Source organism: Malaclemys terrapin, chromosome 2 (assembly GCF_027887155.1).
Source record: "Malaclemys terrapin pileata isolate rMalTer1 chromosome 2, rMalTer1.hap1, whole genome shotgun sequence".
Lineage (NCBI taxonomy): Eukaryota > Metazoa > Chordata > Testudines > Emydidae > Malaclemys > Malaclemys terrapin.
Window position 1 is genome coordinate 254,242,811 of NC_071506.1, and position 21,836 is coordinate 254,264,646.

At 45.4% G+C, this 21,836-nt stretch overlaps 1 protein-coding gene across 1 annotated transcript; it reads right to left on the bottom strand.

Annotated features, from left to right (window-relative positions):
* Positions 1-7,831: 7,831 nt before the first annotated feature.
* LOC128832575 (patched domain-containing protein 3) lies at positions 7,832-20,110 on the bottom strand. The gene is made up of 4 exons (XM_054020079.1): positions 19,244-20,110; positions 18,487-18,608; positions 10,907-11,052; positions 7,832-10,264 (listed from the first exon to the last, which is right to left on the bottom strand). Exons 1-4 carry the CDS (start codon positions 20,108-20,110, stop codon positions 8,418-8,420), a joined length of 2,982 nt encoding a protein of 993 aa, XP_053876054.1. The 3' UTR covers positions 7,832-8,417.
* Between the last annotated feature and the right edge of the window lie 1,726 nt (positions 20,111-21,836).

A 21,836-nucleotide genomic window follows, 5' to 3' on the forward strand; every position in this document is an offset into this window, starting at 1 on the left:
GTCAAAAATCACACAGGGCATGGTGGACAGAGGCTACACCAGGGACACACAGCAGTGCCGCATGAAAATTAAGGAGCTCAGGCAAGCCTACCAAAAGACAAAGGAGGAAAACGATTGCTCCAGGTCAGAGCCCCAGACATGCTGCTTCTATGATCAGCTGCATGCCATTCTAAGGGGGGGCCCTACCACTACCATGGACATCTGCAAGGGGGGAGCCTCACGCAACATGGATGAGGATTTTGTGGATGAGGAAGAGGAGAATACGCAGCAGGCAAGTGGAGAATCCATTCTCCCCAGCAGCCAGGACCTTTTAATCACCCTGGAGCCAATACCCTCCCAGGGTGAATTGTTCTCGGATCCTGAAGGCGGAAAAGGCACCTCTGGTGAGTGCACATTTGTAACTACATTACGGGGGTTAAAAGCAATTGTGTTTAATGTTTGATTTGCCCTGAACAATTGGGATGCATTCCCGGCCAGTATAGCTACTGGAAAAGTCTGTTAACGTTTCTGGGGATGGAGCGGGAATCCTCCAGGGACATCTCCATGAAGCTCTCCTGGAGGTACTCTGAAAGCCTTTACTGAAGATTTCTGGGGAGGGCTGCCTTATTTTGTCCTCCACAGTAGGCCACTTTACCATGCCAAGCCAGTAGCAAGTGGTCTGGAATCATTGCAGCACAAAGCATGGCAGCGAATGGTCCTGAGTTTTGGTCACTTTCATGCAACATTCGGTCTTTATCTTTCTGTGTCAGCCTCAGGAGAGTGATATCATTCCTGGTCACTTGGTTGAAATAGGGGAATTTTTGTAAAGGAACAATAATCCCCTCTGTTTGGTGATCCCTGGCACATTAGACCCCGGTCATGCTGGGCTGTTTGCGCTTGGCTAAAAGGGATCATCCCAGAGAATAGCTACGTGTGGGTGGGGGGGAGGGGAGGGAGCATGGGTGTGCTGCACATCCACCCTGAAACCCACAGCCTCTCCTTTAAAATGGCAAAACCAACTGGCATTGGTTGATATGGGAAAGAAGGGCGCTGCAGTTTGAAACCATTCTCACATGTTATGAACGTGGAAGAAGTCAACCCCACGTACCCTTTGGCTTACCATGACTGCCTGGAAACAGAATTCTGTTGCCCAGCCATGTGTGATGTGTCACCATACTAGCAGGTGCTCAATATAAAAGGCAAAATGCAACCTTGTACCTAAAACACATGTGCTGTCTGCTATGAATTGCTTGATTCATTGTGAGAGTCTCCCTTTTGTTCTCAGAAATGTATCTTCTTAAATTCTACTCTCCCTTCTTTTCCCCACTGCAGCTGCAAGTGTTTCTATGCTCCCCGTATCAACTCCATCCCTGAGGTTATCGCAGATTAGAAAGCGAAAAAACGCACTCACAATGACATGTTTTCAGAGCTCATGCAGTCCTCCCACACTGATAGGGCACAGTTGAATGCATGAAGGCATTCGGTGGCAGAGGCCAGGAAAGAATACAGTGAGTGTGATCAGAACACGCAGAAGGAAATGCTGAGGCTAATGGGGGAGCAAACAGACATGATGAGGCATCTGGTGGAACTTCAGGAAAGACAACTATAGTACAGACCCCCACTGCATCCATTGTGCAACTGCCTGCCCACCCCGGCAAGTTCCATAGCCTCCTCACCCAGATGCCCAAGAACGTAGAGGGAGGCTCCGGGCACCCAGACACTCAACTCCAGAGGATGGCCCAAGCAACCGAAATCTGTCATTCAAACAGCTTTAATTTGTAGCATGGCTACAATAAGCAATGTGGCCTTGTCCTTCCCTCCTCCCCCACCCCATCCAGGCTACCTTTTACTAGTCAGTGATTTTACTAGTCAATGGATTCAGAACAATAGGGACTTTATTTCCTGTGCCAGCTGTGGTTGAAGGGGGGGAGGTGGATTGGCTTACAGGGAAGTACATTCAACAAAGGGGGCAGCTTTGCATCAAGGACAAACACACACAACTGTCACACCATAGCCTGGTCAGTCATGAAACTGTTTTTCAAAGCCTCTCTGATGCTCAGTGTGCCTCGGTGTACTCTTCTAATTGCCCTGGTGTCTGGCTGTTCAAAATTGGCTGCCAGGCGATTTCCCTCAATCTCCCACCCCGCCATAAATGTCTCCCCCTTACTCTCACAGATATTATGAAGCACACAGCAAGCAGCAATCGGAATATTGGTTGTGCTGAGGTCTAACCTACTCAGCAAACAGCGCTAGCACCCTTTTAAACGTCCAAAGGCACATTCTATCACCATTCTGCACTTGCTCAGCCTATAGTTGAACTGCTCCTTACTACTGTCCAGGCTGCCTGTGTATGGCTTCATGGGACATGGGAGCAAGGGGTAGGCTGGGTTCCCAAGGATAACTATTGGCATTTCAACATCCCCAACGGTAATTTTCTGGTCTGGGAAGAAAGTCCCTTCTTGCAGCTTTTTGAACAGCCCGGAGTTCCGAAAGATGCAAGCATCATGCAACTTTCCTGACCATCCCATGCTGATGTCAGTGAAACGGCCCTTGTGATCCACCAGTGCTTGCAGCACTAGTGAGAAGTATCCCTTGCGGTTTATGTAGTGTTTGGCAAGGTAATGCCAAGATAGGGATATGGGTTCCATCTATCGTCCTCACCATAGTTAGGGAACCCCATTGCAGCAAAGCCATCCACTATGACCTGCATAGTTCCCAGAGTAACTACCCTTGTTAGCAGAAGGCGGTGAACAGCGGAGGCTAACCGAGGGAGTTTGTCTGGGAGTTCGCCTGGGGAGACCCCACTGAGGCTTTCATCTTGTGGGCTTCTCTTAGTAGTTTCTGCTATAGCTGAGGAAGCTCTTAGAAGGAAGGTAATATGGATGGTGAGCGTTCAGCTGTTGTTACCTGCACAGGTTGTGCCGTGTTTGTCTTTCTTCCACAGGACAGAAGCGACTTTGTCTGTACAAAGTGCAAGCTGGTCTCCATATTCGAAGAGAAGGTTCGAGGTTTGGAGAAACAAGTATCAACCCTGCGTTGCATAAGAGAAAATTAAGATTTCCTGTACAGATGTCAGAATATGTTTCTACAGGCACAATGTTCTGAAGAATCAGAGCAGGCTGCGCCGCACGGACAGAAGGATGGTGAAGAAATTTGGCAGCATGTGACCTCAAGAAGAAGAAAGAGGAGTGTCCATGTACCAGCAATGCAGATAAAGATGAGCAACCATTTTCATGTTCTCTCCACAGGTACTAATGCAGAAAGTGGACTAGATGATATATCTGAGGGAAGGGAGCAGAAGGAGACTCCACCGATTGGAAGGCATGAGATGCACTGTCCTAGGGATGGGGGTTCTACGATCACTGCTCCCAAGAGGAGGAGGAGGGTGATGGTGGTTGGGGACTCTCTCCTAAGAGGGACTGAGTCATCTATCTGCTGCCCCGACCGGGAAAACTGAGAGGTCTGCTGCTTGCCAGGAGTTAGGATTCACGATGTGACGGAGAGACTGACGAGACTCATCAAGCCCTCAGATCGCTACCCCTTCCTGCTTCTCCACATGGGCACCAATGATACTGCCAAGAATGACCTTGAGCGGATCACTGCAGGCTATGTGGCTCTGGGAAGAAGGATAAAGGAGTTTGAGGCGCAAGTGGTGTTCTCGTCCATCCTCCCTGTGGAAGGAAAAGGCCCGGGTAGAGACCGTTGAATCATGGAAGTCAACAAATGGCTACGCAGGTGGTGTTGGAGAGAAGGCTTTGGATTCTTTGACCATGGGATGGTGTTCTGAGAGGAAGGAGTGCTAGGCAGAGACGGACTCCACCTAAGGAAGAGAGGGAAGAGCATCTTCACAAGCAGGCTGGCTAACCTAGTGAAGAGGGCTTTAAACTAGGTTCACCAGGGGATGGAGACCAAAGCCCTGAGGTTACTGGGGAAATGGGATACCGGGAGGAAGCACGAGCAGGAGAGCGCAAGAGGGGAGGACTCCTGTCTCATACTGAGAAAGTGGGATGATCAGTGAGTTATCTTAAGTGCCTATACACAAATGAAAGAAGCCTGGGAAACAAGCAGGGAGAACTGGAAGTTCTGGCACAGTCAAGGAACTATGTGATTGGAATAACAGAGACTTGGTGGGATAACTCACATGACTGGAGAACTGTCATGGATGGATATAAACTGTTCAGGAAGGATAGGTGGGGCAGAAAAGGTCGGGGAGTTGCATTGTATGTAAGAGAGCAGTATGACTGCTCAGAGCTCCAGTATGAAACTGCAGAAAAACCTGAGAGTCTCTGGATTAAGTTTAGAAGTGTGAGCAACAAAGGTGATGTCGTGGTGGGAGTCTGCTATACACCACCGGACCAGGGGGATGAGGTGGACAAGGCTTTCTTTTGGCAACTAACAGAAGTTACTAGATCGCAGGCCCTGGTTCTCATGGGAGACTTCAATCATCCTGATATCTGCTGGGAGAGCAATACAGCGGTGCACAGACAATCCAGGAAGTTTTTGGAAAGTGTAGGGGACAATTTCCTGGTGCAAGTGCTGGAGGAACCAACTAGGGGCAGAGCTCTTCTTGACCTGCTGCTCACAAACCGGGAAGAATTAGTAGGGGAAACAAAGGTGGATGGGAACCTGGGAGGCAGTGACCATGAAATGGTCTAGTTCAGGATCCTGACACAAGGAAGAAAGGAGAGCAGCAGAATACGGACCCTGGACTTCAGAAAAGCAGACTTTGACTCCCTCAGGGAACTGATGGCAGGATCCCCTGTGAGAATAACATGAGGGGGAAAGGAGTCCAAGAGAGCTGGCTATATTTTAAAGAATCCTTATTGAGGTTGCAGGAACAAACCATCCCGATGTGTAGAAAGAATAGTAAATATGGCAGGCGATTAGCTTGGCTTAACAGTGAAATTCTTGCTGATCTTAAACGGACAAAAGAAGCTTACAAGAAGTGGAAGGTTGGACAAATGACCAGGGAGGAGTATAAAAATATTGCTCAGGCATGCAGGAGTGAAATCAGGAAGGCCAAATCACACTTGGAGTTGCAGCTAGCAAGAGATGTTAAGAGTAACAAGAAGGGTTCCTTCAGGTATGTTAGCAACAAGAAGAAAGTCAAGGAAAGTGTGGGCCCCTTACTGACTGAGGGAGGCAACCTAGTGACAGAGGATGTGGAAAAAGCTAATGTACTCAATGCTTTTTTTACCTCTGTCTTCATGAACAAGGTCAGCTCCCAGACTACTGCAGTGGGCGGCACAGCATGGGGAGGAGATGACCAGCTGAGCGGGTTCCATGCTTGCCGTGCTATGGGAGGTGGTGGAATCTCCTTCCTTAGAGGTTTTTAAGGTCAGGCTTGACAAAGCCCTGGCTGGGATGATTTAGTTGGGAATTGGTCCTGCTTTGAGCAGGGGGTTGGACTAGATGACCTCCTGAAGTCCCTTCCAACCCTGACATTCTATGATTCTAACCCAGGAAAAAAGGCGCTAAATGATTGTTTGCCATTGCTTTCAAGAAGGGAGGGAAGGAGGGGAGACTGACGACGTACCCAAAACCACCCGCAACAATGTTTTTGCCCCATCAGGCATTGGGAGCTTAACCCAGAATTCCAATGGGCAGCGGGGACTGTGGGACAGTACCCACAGTGCACCACTCCGTGAGTCGATGCTAGCCACGGTATTGAGGATGCACTTTGCTGACCTAATGCGCTTAGTGGGGACATGCACAATCGACTGTATACAATCGGTTGCTAACGATCGACTTCTATAAAATGGACCTAATTTCGTAGTGCAGACATGCTCTAAGTGATGGATACCTAGAATGTCTTTTTGCTCTCCTTTTATTTTCCAAACTCCATGGTCTTTGTCTCAAAATCCAGGAAGATTTCCTCAGAGTGCAGACTCTGCCCCCGTCTGGTCACTAAACTGTTTCCTCCACCGTTTGTTAGCTTGTATGCTTTGTTTACCTCATATGTAACTGTGCTTTCCTTGTCCTCTGCCTGAAAGCAAATGGGCTACATTCCTTTGTATAAGACAGGCTTGATTTTTGCACTGCCTCCAAAATACATTTAAAGAACATATTTGGGGCACATTTACATAACTGTTTATGGAGAACCCACACATACATCACACAATGATATTCCTGACCTGCACATCACTAGTTTACATACAATACCTTTTAAGATACATGTTATGATAATGGTGTGTCGGGGGTAGTGAGTGTGTCTTCCCTGATATGATTTATAGTATAGTGGGCCCTCTGCCAGTGGGCATTAAAAGACTTTTAGAATCACAACTTCATACTCCAGCTGCCAGGACAGACAGCTCTCCACAGCATGGTCAGTAGTTTTTGTCTGCCCTCTAATATTAATGTGCATTTAATATTTATCCATAGGTTCTCAAATATCACAGAAACAGCAAATCCTCTCTCAAGGGTCAGGGCCTTTCAGGAGACCACCAGCCAAATACCCAGGCGTGCAGACTCTCAGGTATATGTGGAGGGAGGAAGCAAATACTGTCAGGATGATGATTGTAACATCAGAGCTACCGTCCCACTTCCAGTCTCCTCTGCTTTCTTCCACAATACTTGCGATGGCCCAAAGGGAGGGAAGTGGGCTGCCAGTCTGTCACCATCACCACAAAACTCATCTGACAGCAATCTGCCCTCACTGGAGGAATGATCTTCCTCTTTGTCCCCATCACAACTAGATGTGACTGACCAGTCTGGCTCTGCAGAACTCACCCCCACCCCCAGACTTCCCTTGAAGAACTGACAAGAGATGTTCTCCTCTCGAGCTTCTATAAAGAGGTTTTGTAGACCTTGAAAGGAATAAAAAAGGAACATGCCTCATGGATAAACAGGCAGCTCGCATGCCTCAGGGAAAATCTGCACTGGGCCCAGGTAGGAGGGAGGCGAAACACTGGAATGGGTTACCTAGAGAGGTGGTGGAATCTCCTTCCTTAGAGGTTTTTAAGGTCAAGTTTGACAAAGCCCTGGCTGGGATAATTTAGTTGGTGATTCGTCCTTGAGGAAGTGTTATTCCCTGGGAGGGGTTCAGCTGCCATACTGTCTTCCACGAGATGCACATCTGCAGCTGTCTGTTCGGTATGACACCAACAGTTCCATTCTCATGGCCTGCCTGGCAGAATCTTTCTAAATTGCTCCACCACCAATAACTAAACAGATGCTGCAGAAGAGTGGCTCTCAAGTTTTAGCCACTACTACCAGAGATCCCAAAACCATGTGTGCTGACCTGGGCTGTGTCCCAGGAGAAGATATTTCACTCTGCAACCAGCATCTGTATGTCCATCCAATATAATGCGTTCTCTCCGGTTGATTGTAGCCCATTGCTCCTGCAAACTCCAACACCTTGAAGGTGGCCTGTTCTTTACTATACATGGGCTGGGCCAAGCAGATTTCTCACAGGGAAACTGTGGCAACCCTTTCAAATGTCACCAAATCATTTGGTTATATTTGGGTCAGAAGGTGGCTATTAAACAGGGTGGCTGCTGGTGAAGCCAGATGGGTCAAAGGTGGCAACCCAGATGCCATCTGCTGCAATAGGTCCTGGGGTGCTCCTGGAGTTGTGCAATGACCTGTTGTTGCTGAGTTGCCAGTTGCTGCAGTACTTACGCACTGCTGCTGTTCCTAGGCCTGGTTTTCAATCGACCACAATAACAATTTGTCTGCTTCCATGGTAATATAGGGCGCCCTACATTTAATTTTCATAAGGAAGAACACTATGAGAAAGCCCAAATAATGCTGGCAGAATTTAACATGTCCTGGATTATATTTCTTTTGAAATATTTACTGGTCATTTAACAAAGAATATACAAAATCAACAGAATACACCCAACATATATCCTTTATAGAATACAGCAGAGTGGAAAATTTAAGGCTGGTGACTGGATTATGTAAAGTGGGATTATAATGAGTGACAAAATATTACATAGCAATGTGAAACTAGGTGGAGCTCTTAATTAATGATCTCCAAACTTCTTAATATTTTCTGTAGCATTTTGGTAAAGGAAAGTGCAATTTCTGAAGGGGTTTTAGCTGGACTCTATTGAAACACTCTTTTAATTTTACCAACCAAAAAAAACTTTGTTAAAATACATTTAATTTTTTAATTTTGTGATATCATGTCACTTGACCCACACATTTTCTCTAATGATCTAAGTGCTTATCTAGATGAACAGTTTGTGCATAGCATACTGTGGTATAAATCTACAGCACACTTGCATGCTGTGCAGTAACTGTCCACATGGATCCTACTATAGTGCGTTAAAAGTTCCCTAGTGGGCTTCGAGCTACTCCCATTAAGTGTTAAACCTGAACAGTAGAAAACTGACATTTTCATACAATATACATTTAAGTCTGGTGATTAATGTTTTGAAACCTTCAATGTGTACTTTTTGGCTCATATGCTGTATTTTAAATTGTAAAGAAATTTATGGGCAATCTGGATTTATTTTACCTTCATCATGAAGCTGTTTGATTTGTTTTTTGTACACCATTACTGCATTATTCTGATAGAGGCAGGAACTGCTGTCATGATTTTGTGAAACTGGAAAGAAATTGGAGCGCAGGTAGCCACTGTTTGGCTTTTCCATTCCTATATCATTTGGTTGTCTAATAGTATTGTCTTCTAGAAAATTGTCTCCATTACTATAAATCTGGTTTTCATAACACCCAACATTATTTGGATTTTGGCTGTTACTAAAAGAGTTGCTGTTTTCTCCTATTGTTTTTATATTTACTCTTTTGTTTGCTGATCTGCCACAAATTCCAAAAAATGTTAAAAATACCGGAATAAAAACAAGACCATGAACAGCTCCAAACAAGATAACAAGAAACATAATCTTAAAAAATGTTCTGAAGATGTACGTTTGTGCTGCAGACAGCACAATTACTCCTAATATAGTGGAGATAGCACCTTGTATCACGGGGTAGCCAAGAAGATAAAGTGCATCAACTGCCTTCTCATTCACAGTTGACTTTTCACTTGAAACAAATGCATAAGATATATGAGCAGAAAAATCTACTGAAAACCCGATGCAAATGACAAGGTTAATCATAGATATGGAATCAAGATTGACATCCCAGTATGTCATGAAACCAGCAACACCAACAATAACAGAAGCAATAGCAAAAGTTACCCACAAGGAGCAGAGCAGATTGGGAATAAGCAGCAAGGAAACACACAACATAACTCCAGAAGCAATTCCAACATTCTGAATGGTGTTTGGCACTATTACAATATACTGATCATAGTATATAAATGCTGGGTGATATACCATTAATGGGATCTTACAGTCCTTGGCCAGGTCTCTTAATTGGTGTAAAAGGTTTTTCTCATCAACTGCAGTAGTAACGTTCACTGTTTGAATGAAAAAACGTGAGGCTGCTATTTCCTTATAGCGAATATCAATGTCCCATTCAAACTCTGGAAATAATTTAAATAGTTCAGATAAATTACCCATGAAAAACGCCTTAGTATCTATATTCAGTGAACCAATTCTAGCAACATTCGCATACATTCGTAGCCATGACTCTGACAGATTCCTGTCCACGTAGGAGTTATTTTCTAAAGACTCCATACAGTTCTCAATGTCATTACGAATGGATAGATTCCAATATGGTACATTTTCTGTGATAGTGACCATAATCCTAGGACCGTACTCTGAGAAATATTCATCTTCCCAATCATAATACTGAACAACATAAGAATCGTCACTAGCCAGATTTCGCAGGTCTATACCTTCCTTTATCTGAGTACACCCATAAATACTACTAGCCAGGAACCCTCCATACAGCAACACCACAAACACTTTGGTCCAGATCTTTGTAAGGAAAGGACCATAATATTTCCTAAAGAATTTGTTCATTGGATGTTCATCTTCTCCCACAGAAGATTTATCAGAAAAGCCTCCTACACAGCACATGTTGTACAAGTAGGAGCGATGAGGCTGAACAATGTCCTTCACTTTTGTGAAAATTAACCAGTGTCTGTTGCCTTCTTCCCTTTTACCATTTAAAGCAAGAACAGCTCCAAAGAATGTGATGTTGTATATATAGCAGAAGATGAAAGCAGTTCCTGTGTAGAGACAAAAGGACTTCACAGACTGAAAGGAAGTCATGATCCCTATGTAGAAGGCTAAAACATCAGTGAGAGTGGTGATTGTGATAGACACTGCTGCCTCTGCATAAGTTTCAGCCATCCGCTTTTCAACTTTATTTTTAGGATTAGTCTGTTGCCAGGAGGAGATCATAATGAACATGTCATCAACACCAACCCCTACAAAAGGGAAAAGGTGAATAGCTTATTGTACATACCATCAACATCAGTTTCTAATGGAAACTAGCAAAAATTCAAAATAAATAAGTTAAGCCAGTAAATGTAATGAAGAAAGCTGAGCAATAAGCATTGTGTTGATACGAAGTGAAGTTATGGACCCAGAGAAAATAGCTGCCCCCCCCCACACACTCATATATGACCTAATGTATTACATTTCCCATTGCACCTTGCCTTTAGGTGAGATCTCTCTCTCTCATTCTCTCTCTGTCTCTCTTTCACAACATTTCTCTGAAAGAGGAGCATGGCTGGGGTGATAAGGTATATCCCTCACTCATGATACAGAAAATATAGAACAGCTTTCAGGAGCATGGATCCAGGTCCAATCTCACACTGAGTTGAATGGCCCTCTTATATTGTACCTTCCTCTATGACCATAGAGAACTGAGTCCCCCACCCCCTTTTTAAAAAAACATTCTGCACTGCTGAATACCAGAATGGGCAAACACCTGGAAAATGATGAATTTACTCAGTGGTCTTAACTTTTAATTGTGCTGATTCCTGATTCATGCTATGTTAAAATGGTCTCCTGCAAGGCATATTTTGCATTTCCACTTTTTCATCAAACCCATTTTTTTCACTTACCCAATATAAGAAATGGTGCATTTGCCACAGTCAAGACAAATGGTACCCCACAGAACAGCAGCAGTCCAAAGCTGCTTAGCACAGCTAACCCAGAAGACAGCACTCCAAATGCTGCAACCCACACTTTATTTCGTACACAGTCAACCCTGGAAAATTGTGTAAAAAGCATCTTGTTTAGATTTTTTCATGCTTATATATATGCAATAGCATGCAAAATCCTTCTAATATAACAATTATAATTATCATGTTTTATCAAAGCAATTTTGAAAGCATGATTCTCATTAATACTTTACTAAGAGCACCAGGAACAAACATTTTAAAATCACACCATGGGCCAAATCAGTCCCCAGTTTAACCAGCGCAACCACAGTGTAGTTGCATGAGTTTAACTGACAGCAGAATTGTTGTCTCTCTCTCTTCCCCCATCGTACAAGGATGGATAAAAGTCAAAGTATTATGATGCTACCTACTGGGAAACAAAGAGTTGTGAACTCTGCCCTGCTTATGTAAACCTCAACCAGATCCTTTTCTTTCAGTTTTCTTTGCCTCCTTGCCTTGGAAGTGTGGAGTCCTTTCTCCAGTTCTCTTTCTCCTTCTCCTTCTCTCTCACTATCTTGCAGAGATAATAAGGAAAAAAGAGAAGATAAGAAAAAGGAAAGAAAATGGACATAGGCAAGAAACCAGAGGGCTCTGTTTTAGTCTGGAGAGAAAGAGTGAAAGGCAGAGCTCTGAGCTCTGCCACTGAGCTTCTGCCTTTTGCAGGAAGGGAAAGGCTCAGCTAGCGCAGCCATTCAATTGGACATTGTCTGAAGTAGTTTCCAGGATGTCTAGTCTTTGGCTCTCTTATGAGCAACAAGTTGGCTCCCATGATGAGAGTATGTGGGCTGCAGCATGCTGCCTCTCTGCCAGACTAATATTAGCACCCTGCTTCAAGCTTCAGCCCTGCTTCACAGCTTACACAGCTGTGTAATAGCTTCTCTATCCTTCACAGAGTCCAGGGGTCTCCCAGCTGGTCCTCATGCTAGTGAGTCCAAAACTGATTAAGATTATCAGGAGCCAATTATTTTTCTTTTGGCCCCTTTGTTTAATACATTGCTTGGAAAAGTATGCAGGTTATGTTGGGAATGTATATTTTAGTTTGGTGTGAAATAAATTCTTTTAGTGCATCTCAGTCCTTTATAAATGAAAACACAGGGCTTGATCTGGCAAGATCCTGAGGACTATCAATTCCCACTGAAATTAATAGGAGTAAAGAGGACTCCGTCTCTGTCTACAGAATTCCTTTATACCATGCCTAGCAAGGCAGTATCTAAGCATCTTGCAAGAGATGCTCAGTGCCTCACAGAATCAACCCCTTTAGCTATGAAAATGTCCTGCTGATCATTCACACCTGACTAGTGCGTGGCTATAGGAATTGTTTCTTTAAATCTCTTGCAGAAAACCAGGCATGAAAGGGCTGGGGAAAGTTGTAGATTGAAACTTTACAGTGAAGCAGAGAGGAACAGAATGGTTTTAGTGATAATATTGTTTTACTTATTCTAATAAAGCTTTTCTGCTCTTAGGATACAATATTTCTTTCTGTGATTCTTTACATATGCCATATTACATGGTGTCAGAAGTTGACTAATTCTGGACATAAATAAGAGGAAAAGAAAATGCCAAAGTTCCTGCTCTCCACAAGTCTTAGAAAGCACATGGAATGGCCTGAGAGGAAGGAGCACATCACAAGATCCTGAGCCATAATGTAGCTTACACAGGGAACAGCAATGTCTAGAGAAGTTCATTAGGAGTGAAACTGTAACTGTTTATAAATGAATTAAAAACTGGGTAATTGACAGGTTGTAAATGGGGACTCATCATCAAGCAACTGTGTGTCTAGTGGGGTCCCATTGCGAACAGCTCTTGGCCTTGTGCTATTTATCAATGACATGGAAGGAAACATAAAATCATCAGTAAGGCTAAGATTTTGTCAAGGTTATTTTTAGTAAAAGTTATAGACAGATCATGGGTAATAAACAAAAATTCATGGAAACCTGAGCCCTGTCCCTGATTTTTACTAAAAATGACTTTGACAAAATGGGGGTGGGTGAGGTGGGTGTCCAGCACCCACAGCTGCTGTGGCTCCAGGGTCCCCCACGTACCCATGGTGGTTCAAAGATCCTGGGACCTCCACCAACGTTCACACCACCGTGGGCCTCACCTGCTGCCCATGGTGTCTGGGAGCTTTGGGGGTCCCCTCACCACCCACACCAACTGGGAGCTGCCAGGGCCTCCCCTGCTGCCCACGCTGCCTGGGAACGGTCAGGTTTCCCCCCCCACATCACCTGTGGTGGTTGGGAGTTGCGGGGTCCCCCTGCCGCCCATGGAGGCTGGGAGTTCCAGGGTCCCTCTCGCCACCGTGGTAGCTGGGAGCTCCTGGGATCCACCCTACTGCCTGTGGTGCCTGAGAGCTGAAGGATCCCCCTGCCGCCTGTGGTGGCTGGGAGCTGCAGGGTACCCTTGCTGCCCACAGAGGCTGGGGGCTATCAGGGGTCCCCTGCTGCCATTCAGAACTTTGGGCCCATGGCTGGTAGTTCGGGGGGGGGGGGGGGGGGGCTCGGTGCCTGTGGCAGTTGAGAGCTCCTCCTGCTGGTTGACAGCTCCAGCCCAGCTGCCCTGGGTCTGAAGTGGAAAATTTTACAGAGGTCTCTGGAAGTCATGGATTCCATCCTCTGTGACATAATCTTAGCCTTAATTATCACTTATAAAGTTCACAGATGACACAAAGCTTGGGGGGATGGTAAATAATGAAGTGAACAGGTTACTGATACAGAGATCTGGATCTTTTGGTAAGCTGGGTGCAAGCTAATAATGTGTTTTAATAAGGCCAAAAGTTAAGGTTAAAGTTATAAAGTTAAAACCAAAAGTAAAGTTATAGACCTAGGAACAAAGTACAGTCTGTAGCCCATTCTTCCAGGATGGGAGACTCTATTCTGGGAAGCAGTGACTCTGAAAAATATTTGAGGATCATGGTGCATAATCAGCTGAACATCAGTTGCCAATGCAACGCTTTGGCCAATAACGGTAGTGCGCTCCTTCGATGTATAAATGGGAATATCAAGTAGAAGTAGGGAGGTTATATTACCTCTATATTTGGCACTGGTGTGATTTCTGCTAGAATACTCTATCCAGTTCTGGTATCCACATTTCAAGAAGGATGTTGATAAACTGGAAAGAGTTCAGAGAACATCCACAAGAATGGAAACATAACATGTATGGCCCACAATGTGTTATGTGGTCCACATCCAATACTACCTGTATGGCCTTGAGGATGTCACATGGACCTCAGCTCTGTGCTGATTGGGCCACAAGCAGCTTGTGGGATTCAGGCTGAGAACCACTGGCCCACACAGTAGAAGCATATATAGAAAAAGTAATAAGGACATTTGAACACGTCCATGGAAGAAAAGAAGTCAAGGAAATATCCCAAGCAAGGATGAATGCCTATTTTCTGGGATCTCTGTTCAAAGACAGCATTCATGTACAGGCTTGGATCTCAAGATTTCAATATTATAGTTAAATTTAAAATTGACTCAGGAGCAGAAACAACCTTGATTTGTAAAGAAACTTTTAAGGTAGTATGCTCAATAGCCCAGGGCAAAAAATAAGTTGGTGGGTCAGTTCAAAGTCTGTACTATCTACAAGATTAAGTGTTGTTTGATCTGTTTCTCATTCGTGGATTGTAAATTTGTGGACCAAACCATAAGCTGTGGAGATGGTTCTCAGAAAATGCTATAAATAATCAGTATGGTGGCCCAGCATAGAGCAGGACTTAAAACACAAGGCGGAATCATGTTAATTTTGTAGAATAACACTACTAGCTGTTGTCACTGATTGAGACTGTTCAAAGTACTCATTCAGAAGTAACATGGGGATCCTTAGCTGGTCCCAAACCCAGATGACGTGTTGTGTGATCGCAATAATGGTACTCACAGCACAGCCTCAGTGCAGGGAAAGTGTCATAATCCTACTGAGTCTGAATCTATCCTGCTGGGATTTGATAATTTAAGCAAATCAACTGGAAAAACCCTCCTCAAGGCCAGAAGGTAACCAAATCTGGATGACTAGTGAAACTGGTAACTCATCTGGATCTATAATTTCTTGTTAAATATTAATTTCTGTTTAAGATTGTTTATACAGAAAAAGTAAGTATGTGCTGATGGCTCACATGTGAGGATGTGTGTGCCATTTCTTTAAATTTTAAAAGATCCTGGACAGAAGCTCTAAAGTGAAGGAAAGGGAGAGGGGCAGTATAGCTTTAGGGATAATACTGTTTTCTTTATTCTAATAAAGTTGTTAAGAAAATGACTATTTCTGTGACTCTTTATTATTATCATCATAATACACGCAGTGAGTACATTTTATTAAATAAGAAATGGTAAAACCTCTGAAATATTAACGATTCATACTGATAAATGAGCTGCATTTTGCTGTGATTGTATTTGAGGAATATAAATATGGACATGGACTTTCTTTTGTGCTCACAGAAGAACTGATCACATGGTAGATTTCTAAAATTTGTATCTGTTCCAAAATCTTTCATAAATCAAAAAGGCCATGCTAAAAAATAAACTGTTCAGCCATTTAGATACAGGATATAACGTGAGCAAAATAGCTCTGTTGTAAAAGTTAAGTATTTAAGTAATGTAAATAAGCAAAAGTCAATTACAGCTAACATATTCATTCCCTGATAGTTCATAGACCACAAATGGATGTTCTGAATTGGGGACAGAGGCCAAATTAGTCTATTTGTGTCATGTTTAATCTGACTTGTTAAGAAACTAACTTAAAAAAAGATTGATTTGTGTTTTTAAAAGTTTTAGGGATAGTTATGAGATTAAAGAATTAAAGTTATCTTAAATTTGGTTAAGAAAATAATATATTTTCTTTATGATTTGAGGCTAGTAAGGAAAAGGCCCCAATCAACTAGTAAAAGAAGACTCTGAGAATGATGAGTTATAAGAATGTAGTGGGGGAAGGATGTATGGTTCAAAAGGTAACTATAAAATAAAGAGCGGCATAACAAGAAAAAAAAAAGGTGTCTTAAAAGAAACAAGCACAAATCTTCCCACTCTTCTGCTGGTAGGAAAAGGGGGGTGGAGGAGATAAGAAAGGAAGACTGTAGAGGAAGGAAAGTAAGGATAAACTGCCCCAAATTGGGGATATATTTTTTTTTTTTTTGCTAACGTTAGTAGGTTAGCTGAAAGGGAAAGAAGAGAGCTGTGAATCTGAAGAATCTTTATCAGATCAGGGCCAATCAAGCTGGGGCAGACCAGAATAAGAGGACTATTCTCTGGTCTGGTACGTCTGTAGTATAATTGATCATATCCTTATGGATGTGTGTTACTGTGTTGGATGTAGTAAATTGTTTATTGTCTAGGCTTTTTAGATGTGTTTAAAACAATTGTAGAAACAGTAGTTGGCCTTTGGATTTATTTAAAGGAATTTATGGTTAAGTTAATGTCTAGTGTTGCCCTATCATAAATAATACCACCAGTCCAGGGATACTTAGAAGACTAAACCTTTCCGAATTTAGCTTTTATTAAAAATGGAAAACACATTCTTATATATTTGGAATAGTTCATTTTCTTGTTTTTGTTTTACATGAAATGTTAGTGTATTGAATTCCAAAACCTTCAGAAAAATGTTCTAGAAGATTCACAAATGACAAACTACCATAAAGAGATTTGTCTTTGTTTCAAAATGTTTTCTTCAAATCAAGGATAACATACTAAAATGTTGATCTTATATAGGCCAAAACTACAGATAGATGCATAGGTGCAGGAGGGAAAGATTTTCACGTTGGAACCTGGCAGCCTAGAAACTCATTTTGGTCACTGTGAACTGCCTCAAATCCATATTTTCAGATTGTCCTGCAAGATAGCAGGAGTAACTAGATATATAGGAAATGGTACCTGCACATCCTGATGGAGGACAGCATCAGTTGCAAAGAAGCTTATGAATGGCACCCCACTTATTTTTCACTTTCATTCTTTTTTGTTCCATTTTGTGTCAGTGTTCAAACTTAGGGTACATAGAAAACACTGCCTAGTCTACACACCTGTGATGGATATCTGAACACCTACTGTCATGGCCAAGGACCTCTGTACCCTGTATGTGCTACTGCAGAATTGGTCCCTCTATGTGCTAAATTACTTCAGTAATAATGTTTTCATTTAATGCATCTGCTTTTCAGTACCAAATTTGTAACAAGTCACATTCGGTGGGGAGGGATAGCTCAGTGATTTGAGCATGGGCCTGCTAAACCCAGGGTTATGAGCTCAATCCCTAAGAGGGCCATTTGGGGCAAAAATCTGTCTGGGGATTAGTCCCCCTTTGAGCAGGGGGTTAGACTAGATAACCGCCTGAGGTCCCATCCAACCTTGATATTCTATGATTCTCTTTAAAATATATGTATTAGTGGTATTCCTGCAAATCCTTACTCGTGTAAGTAGTTCTTATTCAGGCAAAATGTCTCACTTCACTATAGCTGCTCACGTGAGTATAACTTGAAGGATCACCCACAATTTTTGTATCAATATTCCACAGCATATTTTAATTATTGGTAGTAGTTGTATTGGGGTAGCAATAGAGACCGTAATCAAGGACCAGGGCAGGGGTCAGCAACCTGCAGCATACATGCCAAAGGTGGCACGCGAGCTGATTTTTAGTGGCACTGTGCTGCCAGCCGGGGTCCCAGCCGCTGGCCCCGCTCAACCCGCTGCCTGCCTGGATGGAGAGAACCCTGGGCTGGCAGCGGGCTGAGCGGGGCTGGTGGCCAGGACCCCGGCTGGCAGGGGCTGGCAGACGGAACCCCAGACTAGCAGCGTGCTGAGTGGCTCAGCCCGCTGCCGGTCTCGGGTTCCGTCTGCCACCCCCGCAGCCAGTCTGGGGTTCCATCCACCGGCTCCTACGAGCCGGGGTTCTGGCTGCCAGCCCTGCTCAGCCCACTGCCAGTTTGGGGTTCTGTCTGCCGGCCCCTGTGAATGTGAAATGTATTACTGGTACGCGAAACCTTAAATTACATCAAATAAATGAAGACTTGGCACACCACTTCTCAAAGGTTGTTGACCCCTGGACCAGGGCCTCATTGTGCGAGGCAAGAGGGTCCTTTCTGAAAGAACTAATTACGAATTCTTCTTTTTTCAGTTGGCTTAATCTAAGTTGGTATTTGTTTGAGGTTTGCAACTCTGAAATGTGGATTTAAATAGATGGAAAAATAATTTAAATGATTTGAAAAAAATACAAAGAAATCTGTTTGGCATATTTTAAAATTTAGTATTTAGTATGGTTGCTTGGCTAATGTAATCTTTTTTCTAATGTAGATACAGGTCGTCAGCAATATTTGAGTTATTAAAACATGAAAATATGTATAACTGTAAGATTCCTTTCCTGTATGGGAGTCAGACTAGATGACCCTTTCGGTCCCTTTTAACCCTATGATTCTATGTATGTTTTGATTCATTTCAGTAAAATGGAAAATATATAAAGGATATTGAAGAATAAGTTTGAAAGGCAATTAACAGAAAACAAGAGCTTACCTTAAACAAGAAGTAATGGCAAAGGTTATAGTTAGAAAGTATGTTATGGAAAACAGGGGGATCACTTTCCTGATATTTCCTTCAAACTCTTCCTGTCTGGATATTGAGGTAAAGTAAGCCACCTGCCATTAAAAAATATAATGGGTTAAATAAAAATTTTCTTTAGCCTTGTATTTTATACATAGCATTAAAATACTATAGGAATAGGGTTCAGATTGTTATTTTAGGCACTTCTATTTTAATATTATAATTATGATTTTAGCTGTAATTATCTACTGTAAACCCTAAGCTAAAAATCACATATTAAGGATAGGAAAAAATTAGCACACAGTTAAGTATTAATTAAAACTAATCATACAGTCCAAGAGAAGACGAATGACCCTGCGGCCCGGCCCGAACGGGGCCGCAGTACGCGGCTCGGCCCCAGAACCAGCGCCCTGGCCTGAGCGCCGCCGAGCCGTGTGGGGGGCCCAGCCGCGTGGTGCGGCTCATGGGCGGATTCAGTTCGCGGCCGTAGTTTGCCCACCCTGGCCTGGAGTGGACATTGCAACCTAACCACGGGCAGGTGCAGCACAAGCGGCCCCTCCCTTCGGCATTTCAGCGCCTTTCCTCTCATTCCGGATCCGGGTTTGGGTGCCGGGGACAGAGCCCGGCGCTTCGGCTCTCCCGCCCCCGAAGCGGGGAGGCTACAGCAGGAGGATCCCGCTGCACACCCCGGGGAGGGCTCCGTACCCCAGGGGGCTGCTCGGCGCTGTACCTGGACAGAGGTGAGATTTAAAGCCTCCAGCTCAGCCGGGATGCGCTTGAGGAAGTTTTCCAGCCACTGCAAACTCCTCTCTCGGTCCGCGGCTTCGTCTTCTCTCAGGTAATAAACCAGCCTCAGGGCTTTGGCTGCCTGCACCCGGGAGGCGCCCGCTCCGCCAGCCAGCTGAACGCCTCCTAAGAAGGTGCCCATGAAAACGCTGCTCCCGAACACGGGGTACGTGAGCTGCGGGAGGAGGGTCTCTAGCCGGGCCGGCTCCCCCTGCACTGCAGCCAGGAGCGGGTTGGGGCTGCCGCAGGACCCGTTGCTCCGGACGCACAGGTCCGGGTAGGAGAGTTGGGTGCCCGGGTCCCCCCCGGGAACAGCGAGGCTCTGCACCGCCCCGTCCAGCCGCAGGAGCTCCCCGAAGGCTCCCGCCGTCAGGATGTTGTTGCCCGAGGCGGAGACCGCGATGAGGGAGGCGAAGGCGCCCTCTGTGAGCAGCCTCTGGCCGGAGAAGCGCTCGGAGTCGCGGGTCGGGAAATGCTCCTGGGCAAAGCGCCTCTCGCTCTTGGCGGGCCCCCCGAGCGGCGTGAACTGCCCCTCGATGTCATTGGCTTGTCTCTGCGGCAAGAAGAGGAAGCCCGCGCCGAGGCCGCCCGAGAGCAGCAGCGGGAGCAGCAGGAAGGGCCACGGGTGGGCGCCTATCAGCCCCCCGAGCCGGCCGAATCGCCGGCTGAGAAACAGGGCAAAGTTGTCGTGCGGGGGAATGGTCGGTTTGGGGCCGGGACCTGGTTCTGGGTCCAACTCAGAGCCCATGTGCCCGCTGCCCCGCCTCTGCTGCTGGGTCCCGGCCTTCGCGCCCGGCTCTTCATGCCCCATGTCCTGTCCGCTGACCTCCGCTCCTGGCTTCCTGCGCCCCCCGGCTGCTCCTGGCCCCGCTCCCTGCCCCGGCGCTAACGGTTCAGGGAAGGGGGGGCAGCTCTGCATCTCGCCTGCCCTCATCTGCACTTCGCTAGCTGCCTAAGGCCGCCGCGTGGGAGAGGAAAGAATTGTCTCTAAGCCCTGTGGTTCCATGGTCCTGCTCCTCTACCCACGTAGTGCCTGGGGGGAAAGGAAAAGTGACGGGTAAAGGCTGTGAATGTCTCGCTGGACTGTTATGGGTAGCGGTGCCGCAGTACTTGCCCCTCCTTCCAGTTTCTCTTAGATGATTAATTGACCTGGGTAGGGCTTGTGTCATAAGGAAGTTCTCATAAATAATTATTTACTCACAGTATCTGGTGACTCCTGGCAATATACTTCCCCGTGGTTCCCTTGCTGATATGAGATTATATTGGACAATTCCCTTCCCACTAAAGATATAAAAAGAGAACTACTGAAATAACTAAGGCCAGGCCCATAGCTAGCAAAGAAAAGGTTATTAGGCTGCCCTGGGTGAGGCAGTAAAGATTTAAATGCTGCTGCAAAGATCATTTTCATGGTTCATCGCTTTGACTGTGTCACCCTTCTCTGCATCTCATTCCCTGGCTCCCCCTTCCATCACATTGAACATAAGCTACCTGTCTTCACTTTCAGGACTCTTCACAGCCTGTCTTATAGACTTTAAGGCCAGAAGGGAACATCATGATAATATAGTAGTCTTACCTCCTGCATATTGCAGGCTACAGAAGCTCGCCCGCCCACTCCTCTAATAGACCCCTAACCTCTGGCTGAGTTACTGAAGTCCTCAAATCATGATTTAAAGTCTTCAAGTTACAGAGAATCCACTATTTACACCACTTTAAACTGTTAGTGACCCATGCCCCATGGTGTAGAGGAAAGCAAAAAAACCCTAGGGTCTCTGCCAGTCAGACCTGGGGGAAAACTCCTTCCCAACCCCAAATATGGCAGTCAGTTAGACTCTGAGCATTTCAGCAAGACCAAATGAAAGAATTCTCTGTAGTAACTCAGAGCGCTCCCCATCTAGTGTCTGATCACTGGCCATTGGGGATATTTGCTACTAGCAGCCTCAGATTAGCTATATATAAGGCTGCGAGTTTGTCATGGAAGTCACAGATTCCATGACTTTCCCTGACCTTCGTGACTTCTGCAGCGGCTGGTGTTGGCCCAGGGGCTTCCCAAGCCAGGCAGCCCGTGGGTCAGCAGCAGCAGTTTGGGTATGTGAGAGGGGGCTCAAGGCTAGGAGCAGGAGTTTGGGGGGGCACTTACCTGGGAGGCTCCCCTGCAACTCCTAGATGGCAGAGGAGCAGGGGGGGTCTCCACCCCGCACACTGCCGGTGCCCACAGGCCCCGCCCCCACAGCTCCCATTGGCTGTGGTTCCTGGCCAATGGGAGCTGCAGCAGCCGGCACTTGTGGCGGGAGCAGTGGAGGAGCCCCTGCCCTGGCCCCTGCCTCCACCACCTAGGAGCTGCAGGGACACAGAGCCGGATAGGGAGCCCTGCCAACCTCCCCTCCCTAGCACCAGCAGGGGTCCCGGGTCATGCACTGTGGCCCGGCCTCCTCTGCCCCAGCACCAGAGGGGGTCCTGGGTCACCTCAACTCCTGCTCCCAGCACCCATGGCATCCCCAGTCTGCCCTGCCCACGTTTTAGTCACGGTAGGTATTTTT

What these genes read in the sequence shown, in the direction of transcription:
- LOC128832575 (XM_054020079.1), bottom strand. Translation starts at nt 20,110, where the DNA reads ATGGGGCATGAAGAGCCGGGCGCGAAGGCCGGGACCCAGCAGCAGAGG. An exon ending in TAAATCTCACCTCTGTCCAG is followed by an intron (nt 18,609 to 19,243) that starts GTACAGCGCCGA and finishes TTTTAATGGCAG; the next exon opens with GTGGCTTACTTTACCTCAAT. An exon ending in GCCATTACTTCTTGTTTAAG is followed by an intron (nt 11,053 to 18,486) that starts GTAAGCTCTTGT and finishes ACAATTTTCCAG; the next exon opens with GGTTGACTGTGTACGAAATA.